This window comes from Macrotis lagotis, chromosome 2, assembly GCF_037893015.1.
Source record: "Macrotis lagotis isolate mMagLag1 chromosome 2, bilby.v1.9.chrom.fasta, whole genome shotgun sequence".
Taxonomy (NCBI): domain Eukaryota; kingdom Metazoa; phylum Chordata; class Mammalia; order Peramelemorphia; family Peramelidae; genus Macrotis; species Macrotis lagotis.
The window spans coordinates 186232139-186249844 of record NC_133659.1 but is presented as its reverse complement, the minus strand read 5'-3'; the positions used below and the strand labels follow the sequence as shown (position 1 = coordinate 186249844).

Below are 17706 nucleotides of genomic sequence, written 5' to 3'. Positions count from 1 at the left end.
CTTGACTTAATGCTGTACTGTTCTCACAATAAAAGAAAACAAACACCTAAATATCCATTTGTAACTCTAAGAGTCTCTGGGATACATGAAACATCTTATGAGGTCAGGCTGGATCATCATGGTTACCCACAACTACGGGTCCGGTGAGAGAAGATCTTTGATTTAGCTCACCACTAATATCTTTCTCCACCCAAGTGAAGGTGATGCCTCCCTCTTTGCTGCTCTCACTGAACCTCAATAGGAAGGTCCCAGGGGGTTTTGTGCTCAGGATGGCTCGCTCTCGTTCCTTGCTAATGAAGCCCATTATGTACCTGTGGTCAAACAGAACACAAAAGAGGGTTGACTCCTATTCCAATGCTACCATGTCAAGTAGCTTCTTCAGAAACAGAATGACACATGCTAATTTTCCCTTAGTGTGCTCTCTCTTCCTCCTCCAACCAGTAATACTGGCTTACCCTTCATTCCACAATGCCAAAATATACTTTTTCACGAGATCGATAATGTTGTCCAACCAAACCCAGAAGGAGAAACCTTTGCCAGCCATGTTTTCCTGGAGAGAAGAATGTGTAAAATTTAGCATGGATAAGTTAAATCCAGCAGCTAGAACAGTTCCTCCCTCCATAGAGTACCGAATTCCCCTAAAGAGAATATAGCACAGTACTGAAAATCTGTAGCTAACTTCCCTTTTTTCTTCTTAGACTAAAATAAAATGTCCTCCCACCCCAAAAAATTTGAGTGCAGTCACTGAAAGGTATATTCTACTGCCCCAAGAGAGAGAACCCATTTCTACTCTCAGAAAAATGTCAAATTCCCAAGGACATATGGGCAGGCCAACAGGAACTCAGTAACAGGCAGGCTTACTTTGCAAAATTTGGCCCATGTGATCTGGCACCCTGAGTAATTCACACCAGGTCCTAAAAGGAGAAAGAATTAGATGATGAGATTTTCAACTCTGTATCAGGGTCTGATTTTCTAAGAATAATCCACAGTTTTCCTGTGTTGTATATATTCTACAAATAGGTTGTTTTTGAAAGGTCCAGACTAATACTACTACTGTTTCACCATAAGATCTATATTTTGAGATGTTTTTCCAAAACTATGAGTGAGCTGTACTGATTAAGTTAGATTCTTTCATCTTGTCTTCCTTATTATCAGCAGTATATTATACTGGAAAGATGGCAGCCTAATATTAGCTAGGCTCAATCTTTAGCTATGGTATAGAATGAAGCTGTTTCCTATGCACCGTAAACCCATTTACAACTTTTCTGCTTCTTAGTAAAACTTAAAAACAAACCAGGTTGTGAATGCATACTATGTAGCATCTTATTCTATACTGAAATTCTTCATTAAAGAAGAAGAGAGTTTACAAGAGTACTGGGCATGTGATCCTGCAACTTTGCCTTCTTCAACTAATGTGGGAATATAACATTCTAGATGGGAGGAGACTGTGGGGAGGAAAAACAGGAATCCTTTGAGAATTCTGATCCCTGAAAGCCCACAGAAAGGTCTCCCTCAAATGCAGCTCCCTCCTGATGGGCAGGTATGAACATAAGTTTGGTGACAACCACAACTTCTTATATACATGCAGTCAGATTTTCTGCTGAATAACACTGTATCAATAATTTTATTTTTTTCTGTGGGAACATCACATTTCTAAGGAAGTAGGAAGAAGAGAAGACAGGCTACTCACCTAAAAGTTTCTCTGCTAGTGTGGTCAACTGCTCAATGCTCAAGCCCCGCTTTGTGGTGGAAGAAAACTGCCAGCTTAGCACCTCAGCAACTTGATCCCATGTTCCGATAGGAGGTTTGGTGAAGAAGTTAACATTCTGCTCAAGAAACATCAGTGAATGGCAAGAAGGCTGGGGTTAAAGATACACAGAAAAGAACCAGAGGCTACTCCTAACTACAGATAAAAACCATATGGCTCCCCTGAGGACTGTTTACTAACCTTGGGGTTATTGGTCAGCAGGTTATACCAGAGGATTGAAGCCCAGGCATTTGGCATCTGACAGATATTAGAGATTACTACGACTGGTAAGGAGTGTGTCTGTGGAATGAGGGAAGCAGAATTGTTAGTGTATAAACCTCTCAATCCTTGTAACCACACTAATTACTAATTCTCAAATGCTCCAGCACAGAAGTCTGCATCCTTGCATAGGACAGCCAATGTCTGAAGGCAGTAGAGTAGTATTACACCTAGCTTTGCCACTAACTTCCAAGATGACTCTGACTAAGACACTGAACTCAACTTCCAATCTATAAAATCAGGGGGAGGAAGTGGGAGGACATACAAGTAAAGCTTCACTCCAACCATTAGACCCAATGTTTCTAAAAAGAGCCTTATTTTACATAATGGAAATAATCCTGAACAAAGTAAATCGTTCAAATATGTCAGGAGTTTTTTTTTTAAAAAATGATTTAAGGAATCCTATGATGAAATCTTTTTATAAAGCAAACCATTACCCTTGAATTTATCCAAATGTAAATTCCAAATTTCACATTAAGCTGGCTATCACCTTCAAAGTATAGACATAATTCAGGAACTGCCTACAGAGTCCTACAGGATCATATCCCCAGTCCTCCTGTAAACTCTCTGGCTTCTACTTTAATGAAGAATTCCAGTAGAGAATAAGATGCTAAAGGGGAAGGAACAAGAAACCCCCAAAAGATTGTTTAAAATGATGTTTTTCAGCAACCAATATTCAGGTTATCTCATCTCTAGATAAATATACCTGCCCTAAATTTCTTCTAAATCCTATCCCTGGCCAGCTTCTTCAGTGGAACTAACCTCCAAGTCAATCTTTAGGCCTTGATGGTAAACTTCTGTCTCAAACGTGATGAGATGAAGTTCTTCAGTCACTATCAGAGAGGCCTGCAAAGAGGAGACAGAGATCTGACTTCAGAAATTGGAGTAAACCATGCTATCCACCAACACTAGCAGAAGAGGGAAGGGGATTCAATAATCTACATCTCTCCCATTCCTTTCCACCCCCCAGTTATCCCCCCAGTTGAAACATCACCCAGTTTTCAAGAATGCAGTTAAGTGCCACCTTTTCCAACAAAACATTCCCTGATTGCTTCCCTGTAACAATCACCTCCCACCCTTAACCTTAAGAAATTACTTTTCAATCCTCATGACTTCATCTGACATGTGAATTGTTTTGTTTCTCTTATGCACTAATCATTTTTGTCCTTCAGTCATTAACATATGGTTTTGTATAGCTCCAGTAGGCTGTGAGCAGCATGAAGACAGGGACCATATCTTGTTCATTTTTCTCCCTCCCTCAGTGAATGGGCTGTATGGTTTTCTGCAGATGGTAGGCAATTAATGCCTGCTAAATTGAACTAAATTAATGTCCTGAGATCAGACCAACTAGTCTTACAAAGAGGTCAAAAAGTAGATCTGAGGACATGTTTAGGAAAACACAGATGTAGAAGATGTGATGCTTGTCCTCATGGAGCTTAAAAGCATGATCCCCAAAAGTTGTAAACTGCAAGTTTAATGAGATGAACTAAGGAGCGAATCACTTAGTTGAAGGATGGCTGGTACATAAAAAAGGAAGGAAGAGAAAAGAAAGGTTCTCATGAAAATCACAACTATGGCACTTCTCTCTCCTTTTCCTACAATACTGATCTTTCCTGGGTAGATAGAATAGGGATCAAGTAAATGCCCTAACCTGTTAAGTGATGGAAATAAAGCTGTCAAGTTAATGAAACTTCTTAAGTCTCAAATAACCAGGGAAGCTGGAAAGTTCCAATGAAGAGTGACTTCCCAGAACGATCCAGAATTGGCTTTTAGCCAGTGACATGACATACCATAATAATTTCTGACACCAGCCCTTCCTTGTCTTACAACTTTTCTTATTTTATTTTGACTTGTTGAAGTTAAGCCCTCAGGGCAGCTAGGTGGCAAAGTGGATAGAGTACTGGCCCTGAGTCAGGAGGACCTGAGTTCAAATCTGACCTCAGACACATAATAATTACCTAGAAGTGTGACCTTGGGCAAATCACTTAACCCCATTGCCTCACCAAAACATCAAAACAACAACAACACACACACAAAGATCCCCACCAAACCAGTCAAGTTAAGCCCTCCTACAGGCAGCTCCCCCTCACTCATCCTATTGACTTACATCACAATTGGCCCGGCCCCCATTGCCACATCTCTGCTCCCTCAGGGTCTATGGGAGGAAACAGAACATGTCTCACATAACTGTTCACTTCTTGCCCTGTTTCTGAAAGTAAGAGGGGTTAAGTTGTTTCCCACATACCAAGTGTTTGAACTCTGCAGAGAGGCTGCCATTATTAGACTCCTCCATGTTCATCACTTTCGTGTTTGTTCCCAGAATGTTGAATTTCCGGGATCTGTATCACAAAAGAAAAGCAACTGAGTGGTTGGAGAGTAGAGAAGTAGAAAATTGGAATCAAAAGAATTAATCTTCAAGGGAGGACTTACCCTCTTAACGCTGCGACATCACCAGAGTCTCTGTTGAGAATATGAAAACATTTTCAATAAAACAGGCCCCATGTTCCTTCAAGAGCCCCAGTTTGCTTCCTCCTGTGTCCTCCTGTGGAAAAACCACTATATAGCTCTTTTTGAAAACTGTTCTATTTGAATGAGCTTTAAATATATGGAGGGAGGTCCAAAAGTCTTTAATAGCCTAAAATTGCACTAAGACATAGGGACAACCTATATACAAACAAGGGAGTTCTCTCTCTCTCTCTCTCTCTCTCTCTCTCTCTCTCTCTCTCTATATATATATATATATATATATATATATATATATATATATATATATCAGATTAAAAAGCAAAGTTAGAAAAAGATTTTTTTTTTTTAGGTTTTTGTAAGGCAAATGGGTTAAGTGGCTTGCTCAAGGCCACACAGCTACGTAATTATTAAGTGTCTGAGACTAGATTTGAACCCAGGTACTCCTGACTCCAGGGCCAGTGCTTTATCCACTGCGCCACCTAGCCACCCCTAGAAAAAGATTTCTAAAGAGCCTGTAAGAGAAGTTACTGATAAATTCTAGTATTTTATTCAAATAAGCTTCAGCATTAATTTCTGGCTTCAAAAGCAGTAGAAATGGGTCAAAAAGGGAAGGGAAGACAGAGAAATAAAAACATATCTTTGGAAAGAGATCATCTTTCCATTAGGTCTGTCCAAGAAGTAGTACTGAAATTTTCCTTTTATTTTAAATGCTTTTGCCACAAGAGAAGCAAGATTAAAAAATTAAAAGGAGTTGCCCCCCCCCACTTCCTAAGGAGTTACAGCTGCCAGAATAAGAGAAAACTCATTATAAAGGCTAGACTAAATAAAACATGGTTGGTAACTTGACTAAAGTAATTTTATCTAACCCCCAAGATAGGGCTGTAGATAAATTAAGCAATGACTTAATTAATAGTTGAAGATTAATGGTAGATACCAATTTATACCTAAAAACCTGGATTCTCTTAAATTTTTTCCAATCATATGAAAATGTATGTATGTATAAGTATGTGTAAATATACATATATGCATATGTAATTTTACTGAATTACAACATTAGTAGGTCTGTAATTTTAATAGAAAAGACCAGGGAAGCATGTGCTATATACAGTGGTATCAAACTCAAAATAGAAATAGATCTCTATGGGATATGGAGAGAACCACAAATTAACATTTTCTAAGTTGTATTTTCACATATTTTTGTTAAACATTTCCCAAAAACATTTGTTTTTGAAAGGCAATAGGGTTAAGTGACTTGTTCAAGGTCTCCCAGCTAAGGAAGTATCTGAGGCTGAATCTGAACTCAGGTCCCTCCTTACTCCAGGGCCAGTGCTCTATCCACTATGCTACCTAGCTACCTCCTCCAATTACATTTTAAAGGGTGAGCCCTTTAATGCCTTTCTCTAAATTATCCATGCCTATGGAGGTACAGCAAAGTGTAGTAGATAGAGGAATCCTTCTAGGTTCAGGTCCTGCCCTTGACACAAACTAGCTATGTGACCATGGGCAAATAATTTCTCTTGGACGAAGACGACACTCTAAGACTCACAGTTAAAAAAAAAAGTTGCCAATTTGGCATCAGTGAAAAGTGCTTCTCCATCTGGAATTTCCCCACACTGATGAATCATGGAATTGGACAAAAATAGAAAAAAGAAAAGAAAAAGAAAAGAAATCTAGCCGGTTAGACCATATAGCCATAGTTAGAAAAGTAGTGGCAGTTTTCCAAAGTGATATAATGTTTAGCAAGAAATTAAGAATGATGAACTGCTGCTACCCTTTCAAACCTAAATTTATGGTCTGGCAACAAACATTTCAACTCTCAATAAAGAAGTATGGCAAAACCCACCACAGCAATTCTCAACTCAAAGACAAGGCAGGTTATGTGAGCACATAGCAACACATTTTATAAAACCCAAGATGCAATGTCTAAATTGGAAGTTTTCTGGGAAGAGATTCTGGATTTTCCTTTCCTTTTTTGATTTCACTTTTCAGTCTCAGAATCTTTGTACAGACTTTCTAAATGAAGGTTTTTTTCCTCCCCTTCTTTATAAAAGCTCTGAATGAAAACTGAATCTTCATCATAGGTCAAAGTTCTTTCCTCCATCCCCTCATTCAGAAAGAAGAACAACAAAGCCACAAGTTTACTTACTTGTCTATACAGACTTTAATTTTAAGTTGATAATTCAATTCAGGGAATTTGACCAATAACCTATAAAAAAATTGATTTTTTTAATAGTCACATAAAATCAATTACATTAAGGAACAAGATTCCCAAAGATGAAGAAAAGTCTAATCCCTTTAACAAAATTCTGTCCCTCAAAAATCATGAAACCAAATGACATTTTCCCAAATACTAAAACACTATTTTTGGCATCTTAATGTTGGGTATTTGTGGTATGTATAGGGAAGTCAAGAACTAAGAAATAGGACATACTGGTACAAGGGGACAATGAAAAATGTTTGTAAAAGCAACTTCATGTAAAGTATTATGGAAACATATATACCACAGCTTAAATATTGCTTACTAAATCTGAAACTCAAAGTCACATTAAATGCATTTCTGCAGAGGGAAATTTTGAGAGTGGCAGGGCAAAACCCTAACCTACCTGCCCAAGGACAGAAGTGTGAAATTAAAACTCCCACTTATAAGCCCAAGTGGTATTTACTATAAATATGCGAAGTGACATTTACTCCAACCTTCAATGGACTCTAAGGTCATGGAATTAATATTCAAAAGAAGTATAGGGGCTTCTTAGGCAGTTAAAATGAGAAGACTTTAATACCCTGCTGGTTAGCATACATCCTTACTCTGAAAGCAAAAGAGATCACTGGCCACTTCCCTGATAGAACTGCCCTCACCTTTCCTCCTCCTCTGGAGAATAATATAAACAGGAGACTAGGAAATAATTTGCACCATTTATTGATGCTACTGAGGAAGAATGAAGCTATCACTGAAGACACTGGGAATACTGCCAAGTGGTCTAGAATCAAAGGTATATAACTGGATGGATTTGAGGGAGGTCCATCCTTGCTCCTGACACTGATATCAAAGGGAAAGTCATATTCCAAAAGTTGTGGGAAATGAGAATCCTTTTCACCCTAGGAATAGACACACAAGGCCCACCTGACTTTGGTAGTGAACTGAACACCTGTCTTGATAACCAAAGGTCGATCAGGGTGCATAGGCATGCAGGGTTGCCGCTCCACAACAAAGGCACTGAAAGAAGAAAAGGGAAGGGAGAGGACGAGGTCATCTTAGAGGCAAAATTTTAGACCATCCTTTACCTCAGATTAAAGGAATTGGGAATAATTTCTCCTAGGTGATGAAGTTCACATTACCTTTTCATTAAATTCCTAAAGAGCTCCACAATTCTCTCTTCTAGCATAGGTCGGTGCTGGACAATGGGGTCACCTTTGTAAGAGACTTTCTGCTGTAATTCCTCCAGCTTCTTTATCTGCTGACGGGTCTGGAGTTGAGATTCAGCTAAAGAAGTTATCCTGAAAACAATACCAGTGACTCTAAATTACTCTGGGGGGGGGGGGAGAAAAAAACAGGCAGAACCCCATCCTGTAATATACTTTTCATTTTAAAAAATATAAAAAGGAATCTTTGAAAATCTTTATTTTGAGATTAAAGTTTATATTATTAGGAAGCATTATGAAGTTTATACTTAAAATGATTTACAAAATTGAATGCTAGGGTCCAGGGACAAAGGATTTGAAACTTAGGGTTGGATTTCTCCACTGATAAACACGTTCATGAGAGACAGCACAGGGTAGTGACAGAGGTTCTTCCCTAGAATCAGCAAGACCAGGATTCTTGCCCTGCCTCTGACATAGGCTAGCTGAGTAACCATGAGCAAGTGTCTGAGCCTCTCAGTGCCCCAGAGTGGCATATGAGAGGTACAGTGTGGAGCATGCTGGATCTGAATTCAGGAAGACCTGAATACAAATGTGGCCTCATACCCCACTAGCTTTGTGACTTGGACAAAGTATTTTACCTGTTTGACTCAGTTCCTAATCTGTAAAATTGGAATAGTCACAGCAGTTCCCTTCCAGGGTAGTTGTGAGGAACATATGAGATAATAATTGTAAAGCCCTTTGCAAAATTTAAGGTTCTATATAAATGCTGATTATTAATATTATCATAGACTGCAATATTGGGGGAAGTTTCTACATCAGCAGTTCCTTAAAGATAGGAAGCCATACATCCAAAAAAACAACAGTCATTTTTTTCTGAGGGATAACACATATGGAAAGAGAAAGGGTAAAGGTCAGGAAGGCTGAATTTACACTGATATCAGTGAATTAGGGATGACATTCACTTTAGTGATTTCTCTCAATGGTTTAACACAGATAAAAGGGTCTTAAAACAAGCAAAGACGGAGAGAAGGAAGGCAAGTAAACCTGAGTGATTAGGCACTGAGTTCTCCATTGCTAGTATTTATAGTTCTATTCCTAGTTCTTTAATTGATCACAAAACTAAATTCCTGTTTGTATTTATTTTTCTGAAGCAGGACTTCCTTGTCCAGCCCAGACTGGAAGCAGAGCAGCCATTCAATTCAAGGATCTGATCCTGCTACCGACTACTCCATCTCTAAGCCTCCCTGAGCAGTGTGATGACCCCCCGGCTGGAAGTTCACCATACTGGTGGACTGATTCAGTAAAGACTAATTGTCTGGGGCAACTGGGTGGTACAGTGGATAGAGCACCAGCCCTGGAGTCAGTCAGGACCTGAGTTCAAATCCAACCTCAGACACTTAATAAGTACCTAGCTGTGTGACCTTGGGCAAGTCACTTAACCCCATTGCCTTGCCAAAAAAAAGTAATTGGCTAATTTAGTTCAGAACTTCACACCTTAATGGATAGAAGTCCCTAGCTTCCCCAGTAGCAGGGACTACTTAGGTCCACCAGTATAAATCTGTGTCCTCAAGTTTAGTATTTAGTCTTAATCCAAAGCCTGGATCTACAACTTTTGACTACATCCATAGTCAGCATAGCTCTAGAGAAAGGAACAAAAAGGTTCCTCTTTATCTTTATTCTTTTTATCTCTTTACCAGTTTTCTAAGCGATCCAGGCAGATGTTAGGAGGTCCTCCAATACAAGCAATCTGTTGTCTCCTCTTCCAGTCAGCCAGTTCCTCATCTGTAAGAGTCTTCTGCACATACTCCATGGCAGAAAGAAGTCCTGCTAATTCACTCACAATTCCCTGTTTGGAAATCATAACAAAAATGGGAAATGTTCTGATAGATTTTAACCATCATGTACAGTCAGATCAAAAGAAGTTGTGAAAATGGCATGCTGTTCAAGGGAGCAACAAGGATCAGGAGAGAGTGTCTCATTTTCCTACCCGCCGCATCTGGTCAAGGGCTGTCAGCATCTGTTCCAGCTGCTGCATCTTTTGCCTAGTCACAGACTGGTTGTTTCCATTTAGATCTTGCATATCTGTTGAGTAAAGTTAAATCACTAACTAACCAGACTCTTTCGTGCTCATGCACCAAAAATTTCTGATGGACCTAGAGTTTAAGAGAGGGTGAACTAGTCAACAAAACTGCCTCTGTCCCACTTCCCCTCACCCATATAGACTGAACTGCCATTTTTTTGTAGAGGATTTTTTTCCCTAATATTGCTAATAATATCTACATGCCTCCTTGACTTTTTAGTGTCTTGTAGTTGAAATCAAAGTCATCCTGGAGATTCTCCACCACTTTCATCTTCTGTTCCAGATCCTGTAAAACATCCTATATGAGAATTCTATTTTTCTTGAAGGAAGATAGGGAGAAGATGGAGGAAAAAGAACTAAAAATGTTCCAAGAGGGAACTAAAATGAACCTATACTCTATCAAATAAGGCACATAGAGACTGAAGCATCACACACAGAACTCAGAAGGGGTGGCTCCTTTGAAAGCCAGACCCATTTACCTGTACTCTTTTCCTCACATCCTGCAAGTGTTGCTCTAACATTTGTTGTTTTTCTGTCACCACAGCAGCTGTGGGGTGGTTGGCTTGCCCTCCTTGCTGCCATAAAGAGAACAAACAAACATGTGGGTACAGGCATATAACATGAAAAATTATACTCTCCAATCCCAGCATTCCCCTTGGAATGCTGCCTCACCAACAGAAAACTAAGTCTGGCATGGCTCTCAGCAGCCAAGGATACCAAAACTCCCTGGGTGCTCCCAGCCTAAGCTTCAATGCCTGCCATGCTGATATCCAGCAAAACCAACAACAGTAAACTTCAAAAAAACCTGTTCAAAAGCACAATACTCTGGATAAGGGGCTTGTGTTCTTCATTTTTGTCTTTGTAACTCCATGTCAGGGTGCTGGCCTATAGCAGACGCTTATTAAATATTTGTTGAAGGAATAAAAGTTGTGTTTCCTGCCCTTAAAAGTTTGTATTCAAAGATATATAAAGAGAAAGAGAGACAGAGAGAGCTTACTGAAGAACTACTAAGTATAAGTTGCTAATGGGGAATGAATGCAAACAATCTTGTTCTAAAGGCAGAACCACCACCCACTGGAGTTAGCAAATTGGCAGCACCAAAAATGAAAGAGTTGCTTTTTTTTTTTAAGCCAGGAAAAGGAAACATGACACTCATTTGGGAAATCAAGACAATTATCCATAAAGCTGGAAATGAACCACAAATATTCTCTGAATTAATAAAGATACAGCAAGACACACAGGGGACATACTTATTCTCTTAAACTTGGTATTCCTATTGAAAGCTAGGCTTGAATCTTAGACTTTATTATCCTAAAAGCCCAGCAGCATAACAGGGAGCACACTACTATTGTCTTGACCAATTGGCACTGTATTTTAATCAAAAGAGCTAAGCAGGCTCTGGGTATCATTCTTCATACGGGCCAATTAGGATCACACTTCTCCAAGATAGAATTGAGACTGCATCCTTAGTTCCATCTGTCTAACTCACAAACATATGTAGAGTGTGACTGATAATGCTGATACCTCAGGGTAAACTTTTCCCAAGTACCAGAAAACATTCATACTACACAATCAGCAATGCATAAGCAGTATTAAATTAGCACAGGCCAGAAGGCAAATTATCAAACATTTTTGCTCTTCCCATGTCTCACCTGGGCAGCTGTGGCTGCTGTCTGAAGGAGACGAGATTCTTCCCACAGGCACCGAGCCACAATCCTGGCAATCTCCATTGGTTTTTCAAGGTATCTGCTCTATAATGGGAATAGGGAAGATAGAAGGGGAGAAGAAAGATGAAGTCAGCTAAAAAAAAAATCAGATTATTTATTTTTTTCTTTAAATGCCACCTTAGGAGCATCATCTCTCCCTTCTCCTTTCAAGAAGCTATTTTACGGTTTTCTCTTTGTCTATTGGGTTTAGCACAATGTTTGGCATATACTAATGTATAATACTTGTGGAATTGAACAATGAAAATAATAGATCCCTAAGGTCCTTCTATCCCCTCAAATGTAACAGGATATATGCCTCAGAATGGAGCTGGGAAGAAGGACAAAAGGCTGAGACATGAGTTGTGGTTTTGTTCTGTTCTTTCGAAAGGAAAGAACTACAGCTAAAATTCATGGACAGAGCGTTAACTTGGCTTCACTGGGAGATTATTCAATTACCATCACACTCACTTCCCAGTGTCACAGGAAAAGCAATCCCTTTTGTTAGAACTATCTATTAACAACAAATGTTGCCCATTCCAAGTGCTATAGGAGAAGATGACCTGAGACTTCCAAGAAACAACATTAATGGTTCACAAACTGAGATTTGAGAGGAAACCATTACATCTCCTCATTATTCAAATGGACAAAACCTTCTCTCTGGCTGTATTCTGGTTACCTCAACAAAAAAGTAGAGTAGTATTCTTAAAGAGAGGGGAAAAGCTGTTGGCCCTATACTAATGGTCAAATTTTCATCTTAAAATTTATGCCCTACCTGCAGGAACTGCTTGATTCTCCGTAGGTTGTGTTGATAAAGGACATTTGATTCCTGAAGGAAGCGGCTGTACTGCTGGTCAATCTCACCCAAGAGGTTGTGGAAGACCAAGGTGGCATGTGACTCTTTGCTGGCAGCATATGCCCTAGAAGGAAGAATAGAATTAGGGAATGATCCAGAAAAATACAAAGCTTTCCAGGGATTCATTGAAAAAGAAAAACCATCACCAGGAAGAGAAATTAAACAAGGAGACATTAGAGTGGGTCTTATAGATTCCATCTTGTGTTTACACCAAAAGCCAAGTCTTTTTAAGTCACTAATCACTTTCACCTTCTAAATGGTCTCTCCTTGTTTTAAACATATAAATATATAATCAATTCTGCAAAGGTATTATCTATAGCAAAGGCTTAGTTCCTGGTTGACAAGTTCCCTTGTCATTCAATGAAGTCCTGAGTTACTTCTCTTTATTCCACCCCTTGCCATGAGAAAATACTTATAGCATCACCAGTTTAAGCAAAAAAAAAAACAAAACAAACGAAACTGAAAAAGTATTCCCATTTAATATTTTTAAATTCACTAGAAAAGACAATTAGAATCTTCTGTCATTGACCTTTCTATGAGGTCTATATTGAGCTCACCTGTTATGCCATTATATATCTAATTTTTATTATTTTTAAAAGGTTCATTTTAATTTAAGTTTTTTGTTTCACCATGGTTTCCAAAATATCCTTCTTTCTCTTATAAGAAAGTTATCCCATATGGTAAAAAAAAAGTCAGTCAACTGATTGATACATTGACAAAGTCTAAAAATATGTGCAATGAATGTGTAATACTTGTGGATATCTCATCTCCACAAGGAGGTTGGGGATGTTTTCTCAAGTCTCTTCATTCAAGTCCCACTAGTTCTTTATAATTTTGCTTCACTGACTTTTGATTTTTTGCTGAGTCACTGTTAATTCAATTTACAATGTTGTAGTTACTGGGTATTCTGTTTTCTTAGCTTTGCCTATATCATTTACTCTGCATCAATTAATATAGATCTTTCCAGGCTTCTCTGTATTCATCACACAAATCACTTTTGATAGAACAGTAATATTACATTACAATCACGTATCACAACTTGTTTAGTCATTTCCCAATCAATGTTCATATACTTTGTTGCCAATCCTCAGTTATAACCAAAAGTATTTTTATAAATATTTTGGAGTATATGGTGCTGATTTCTAACTGATGATTTTTTTGTGGTATAACAGTAACGGAGTTTCTGGCTCAAAGACTAAATGGACTTGTATGGACTAAAATATTCATTTTAGTCACTTTATTTGCATGACTACAAATTTGCTTATCACTGTACCATTTCACAGCTCCACCAACAATGTTTCAGTGTGCCTATCTTACCAAAACCCTCCAATATTGACCATTGTCTTTTTTTGTTTGTTGGCTAGTTAGTTGGGTTTTTTGTGCGGCTTTTGCCAAGTGCAGAATGTGAAGACAAACCTTAAAGTTGTTCTGATTTATACTTTAATTATTATTAGTGATTTGGAGAATTTTTCAATAGTGTTATATTTTATCTTTTGGGAATTATTATTTATATTGTTTGACCATTTATCTACTGAGGAATGGCTTTGAGTCATATATCTATATATACTTATTGTTTCTATATCTGGGATACCAAAACTTTATCGGAGAACTATTACACAAAGATTTTTTTCTATTTGATTACTTCTCTTATCCTAGACACATTAATTTGTTGTTTATGCAAAAGCTTTTCAGCTTCTTTTATAATTGCTTCTATTTCTTGTTTTGCTAAGACTACTACCTATTACCCATAGCCATGAGAGGTACATGATCTGTTTCTCTTCTAATTTTTTAATAGTATAATCTATTTTTTTTTTTAGGTTTTTGCAAGGCAAATGGGGTTAAATGGCTTGCCCAAGGCCACACAGCTAGGTAATTATTAAGTGTCTGAGACCGGATTTGAACTCAGGTACTCATGACTCCAAGGCCAGTGCTTTATCTACTACGCCACCTAGCTGCCCCTTAGTATGATCTTTAATATTAAGATCATGTATCCATTTAGAAGGTTCTATGGAACATGGTGTAAATCATTGATCTAAGCCTATTTTCAAAAAAAATTTATTTATTTAAGGCAATGAGGTTAAATGACTTGCCCAAGGTCACACAGCTGCGCATATTAAGTTTTTGAGGCTGGATTTGAACTGAGGGCCTCCTGACTCTAAGCCTAATTTCTGCCAAAATCTTTCCATTTTTTCCAGAGTTTTATCAAATAGGAATCCCCCCCCCCCGGTAACTTATGTTTCTTATTCTATCAAATAGCAGTTTGACTTTTTCGTAGTTCCATTTTTTTTCCCTGAACATCCCTTTATCTAGTCTGTTCTACCAATTTATCATCTTTTTTTTTTAAACCACGTTTAGATGACTTTGATGACTGCTGCTTTATAATATGGTTTGAGGTCTGAAAGTGTTATTCCCCCTTCATCCTTACCTTTCTTCATTTCTCTTCATTATCTAGACCTTTTTGTTTTTCTAAATCATATTGACAATTATTTTATACTGGCAAGCTCTATAAAGTATCCTCTTGGTAATTTAATTAGGATAACATTAAAAGTATTAAAATGACTTTGTTAGTATTGTAATTTTTATTATATTAGCACAGCTGAGCCATGAACATTTCCAGTAATTTGGCTTATTCTTTAATTCTTTAAGAAATGCTTTATAAGGTGTCTTTCTTTCAAAAATTCATATTTATTTAAAACATTCCATATTTCTCTCCCAATTCAAAACAAAGCCCAATCTTTTGAGAGAGGAGTCACCCAACTCTTAAAAAGAAGACTTACCAGTCACTATTAAGGGGGAGTGGAGCCAAGATGGCGACAAGAGCGGATCATGTCTTAGGAGCTCTCTCATAAATCTTCGTAACTAAGGACTCTAGCTAAATTTTCAAGAGACAGAACCTACAGAGGGACTCAGTGAGGCAGTTCTCCTACTCAAGATAACCTGGAAAAGAGCAGAAAGGCTCTGCTCCCCGGGGTTGGAGGGGTGGCCCTCCAGAGAGAAAGAACTTCAGACTCTAGGAGGCAGCCCCAGGGCGCTGGGAGCCATGGGCTCACAGCAGCAGGGGAGTTTCCTAACCTACACCCCAGGGAGCCCTGGACACAAATTGGGAGAAGGGGGGGGACCTCTGCCAGAGTCAGGATGTGAAGCCCAGCCCTCAGGGCACACAGCGAGCAGCTTGGCCACTGCATTCCAGATCCAGGAACAGAAGCAGGTGGAGCCTAAGCAGGAGCCCCCAGGGCATGAGCCCATTGAACCTAGGGAGGGGAGCAGAGAGAGAGACTGCAGAGCTCTGTCCTCTGCCCCTGGAACAGGACTCTGGGGCTCTGAACACATTCAGATCCTGATCACAGTCTAGTCCCCCCATAGAACAGCAGGAATACCCTCCACCTCAGCCCCATAGCAGAGGGGAATGCATATGGTCATTCACAGACCAGAAGGGAGGACAGAGCCTCACACACTGAGACCTTTGTGGGAGTGTCCCAAAAGCTCAGGAAGCACCCCCAAAACAGGCTTAGGCTGCGAAAATGAGCAAGCAGAGAAAAAAAGATGAACACCATTGAGAAATACGTTATCTATGATCCCAAGAAGGATCAATATACTCAGTCTGAAGATGAGGAAACAGAAGCTCCTGCATCTAAAGACTCCAAGAAAAACAGAAATTGGGCTCAGGCTATGACAGAGCTCAAAAAAGACTTTGAAAATCAAATGAGGGAGTTAGAAGAAAAACTGGGAAAAGAAATGAGAGAGATGCAGGAAAAACATGAAAATGAAGTCAGCAGCCTAGTCAAGGAAATCCAAAAAAATGCTGAAGAAAATAGCATGCTAAAAACCAGCTTAGGCCAAATGGATAAAACAGTTCAAAAAGTTATGGAGAAGAATGCTTTAAAAAGCAAAAATGGCCAGATGGAAAAAGAGATAAGAAAACTCTCTGAGGAGAACAAATCCTTCAGACAAAGAAAAGAACTTAGGGAGATTGATGAATTTATGAGAAATCAGGACTCATTTACTTCAAAACCAAAAAAATGAAAAATTAGAAGAAAATGTGAAACATCTCACTGAAAAAACAACTGATATAGAAAACAGATTAAGGAAAGATAATTTAAAAATTATTGGAATACCTGAAAGTCATGATCAGGAAAAGAGCCTTGATATCATTTTCAAAGAATTATACTACAGGAAAATTGCCCTGATATCCTAGAAGCAGAGGGCAAAATAGAAATGGAGAGAATCCACTGATCCCCCCAAGAAAGAGATCCCAAAAAACCAACCCCTAGGAATATTATAGCCAAGTTCCAGAACTCCCAAGTCAAAGAGAAAATATTACAAGCAGCCAGAAGGACACAGTTCAAATATCATGGAGCTGCAGTCAGGATCACACAGGACTTAGCAACAACTACATGAAAAGCTCATAGGGCTTGGAATATAATATACCGGAAGGCAAAAGAGCTTGGAATACAACCAAGAATCAACTACCCAGCAAAAACGAACATCCTCTTCCAGGGAAAAAGATGGACTTTCAATGAACCAGGAGAATTTCAAATGTTCCTGTTGGAATGGCCAGAGCTGAACAGGTCTGATCTTCAAATACAGGACTCAGGTGAAGCATAGAGATTGGATAAGAAGGGGAAAATATGAGGGACTTAATGATGATGAATTGCATGTATTTCTGCATAGAAAAATGACACTGGGGTGGCTAGGTGGCGCAGTGGATAAAGCACCGGCCCTGGAGTCAGGAGTACCTGGGTTCAAATCCAGTTTCAGACACTTAATAATGACCTAGCTGTGTGGCCTTGGGCAAGCCACTTAACCCCATTTGCCTCGCAAAAATACCTAGGAAAAAAAAAAGAAAAAATGACACTGATAATACTCATATGAACCTTCTCAGTTAATAGAGCAGGTAGTTGAAGCACAGGAGAAAGCTGAATTTGAAGATAAAATATGGTGCAAAAATGGAGTCAATAGAAAAAAGGGAAATGTAATGGGAGAAAGAAAAAGGAGAGGGGGAATAGGACAAGATATTTCATATAATAAGATTTTTCTTTATTACAATGAGCTATTGCAATTATATGGAAGGGGGGGAAGACAAGGGGGAATGAGAGAATCTTTGCTCTCATCAGAGGTGGCTAGGAGAGGAAACAGCATATATACTCAATGGGGTATAGGCATCTGGAGTAAGAAGGAGGGGGGGGGGACGGGGGAAGGGGGGTGGATGTGAGTG

At 38.9% G+C, this 17706-nt stretch overlaps 1 protein-coding gene across 3 annotated transcripts in view; it reads right to left on the bottom strand.

The window, feature by feature from the left end:
• Positions 1–17706, bottom strand: part of STAT3 (signal transducer and activator of transcription 3) — a 60298-nt gene that overhangs the window by 9483 nt on the left and 33109 nt on the right. For all 3 annotated transcript variants that reach the window (XM_074223879.1, XM_074223877.1, XM_074223878.1), the window contains 18 exons: positions 12411–12555; positions 11585–11683; positions 10412–10507; positions 10137–10218; positions 9840–9934; positions 9547–9698; positions 7829–7987; positions 7614–7706; positions 6639–6698; positions 4457–4486; positions 4272–4365; positions 4134–4181; positions 2789–2872; positions 1949–2047; positions 1691–1826; positions 862–914; positions 456–550; positions 172–311 (listed from right to left, as the gene is read on the bottom strand). In XM_074223879.1, coding sequence (XP_074079980.1) covers positions 172–311; positions 456–550; positions 862–914; positions 1691–1826; positions 1949–2047; positions 2789–2872; positions 4134–4181; positions 4272–4365; positions 4457–4486; positions 6639–6698; positions 7614–7706; positions 7829–7987; positions 9547–9698; positions 9840–9934; positions 10137–10218; positions 10412–10507; positions 11585–11683; positions 12411–12555 — 1760 coding nt within the window. The remainder of the gene's footprint in view (positions 1–171; positions 312–455; positions 551–861; positions 915–1690; positions 1827–1948; positions 2048–2788; positions 2873–4133; positions 4182–4271; positions 4366–4456; positions 4487–6638; positions 6699–7613; positions 7707–7828; positions 7988–9546; positions 9699–9839; positions 9935–10136; positions 10219–10411; positions 10508–11584; positions 11684–12410; positions 12556–17706) is intronic.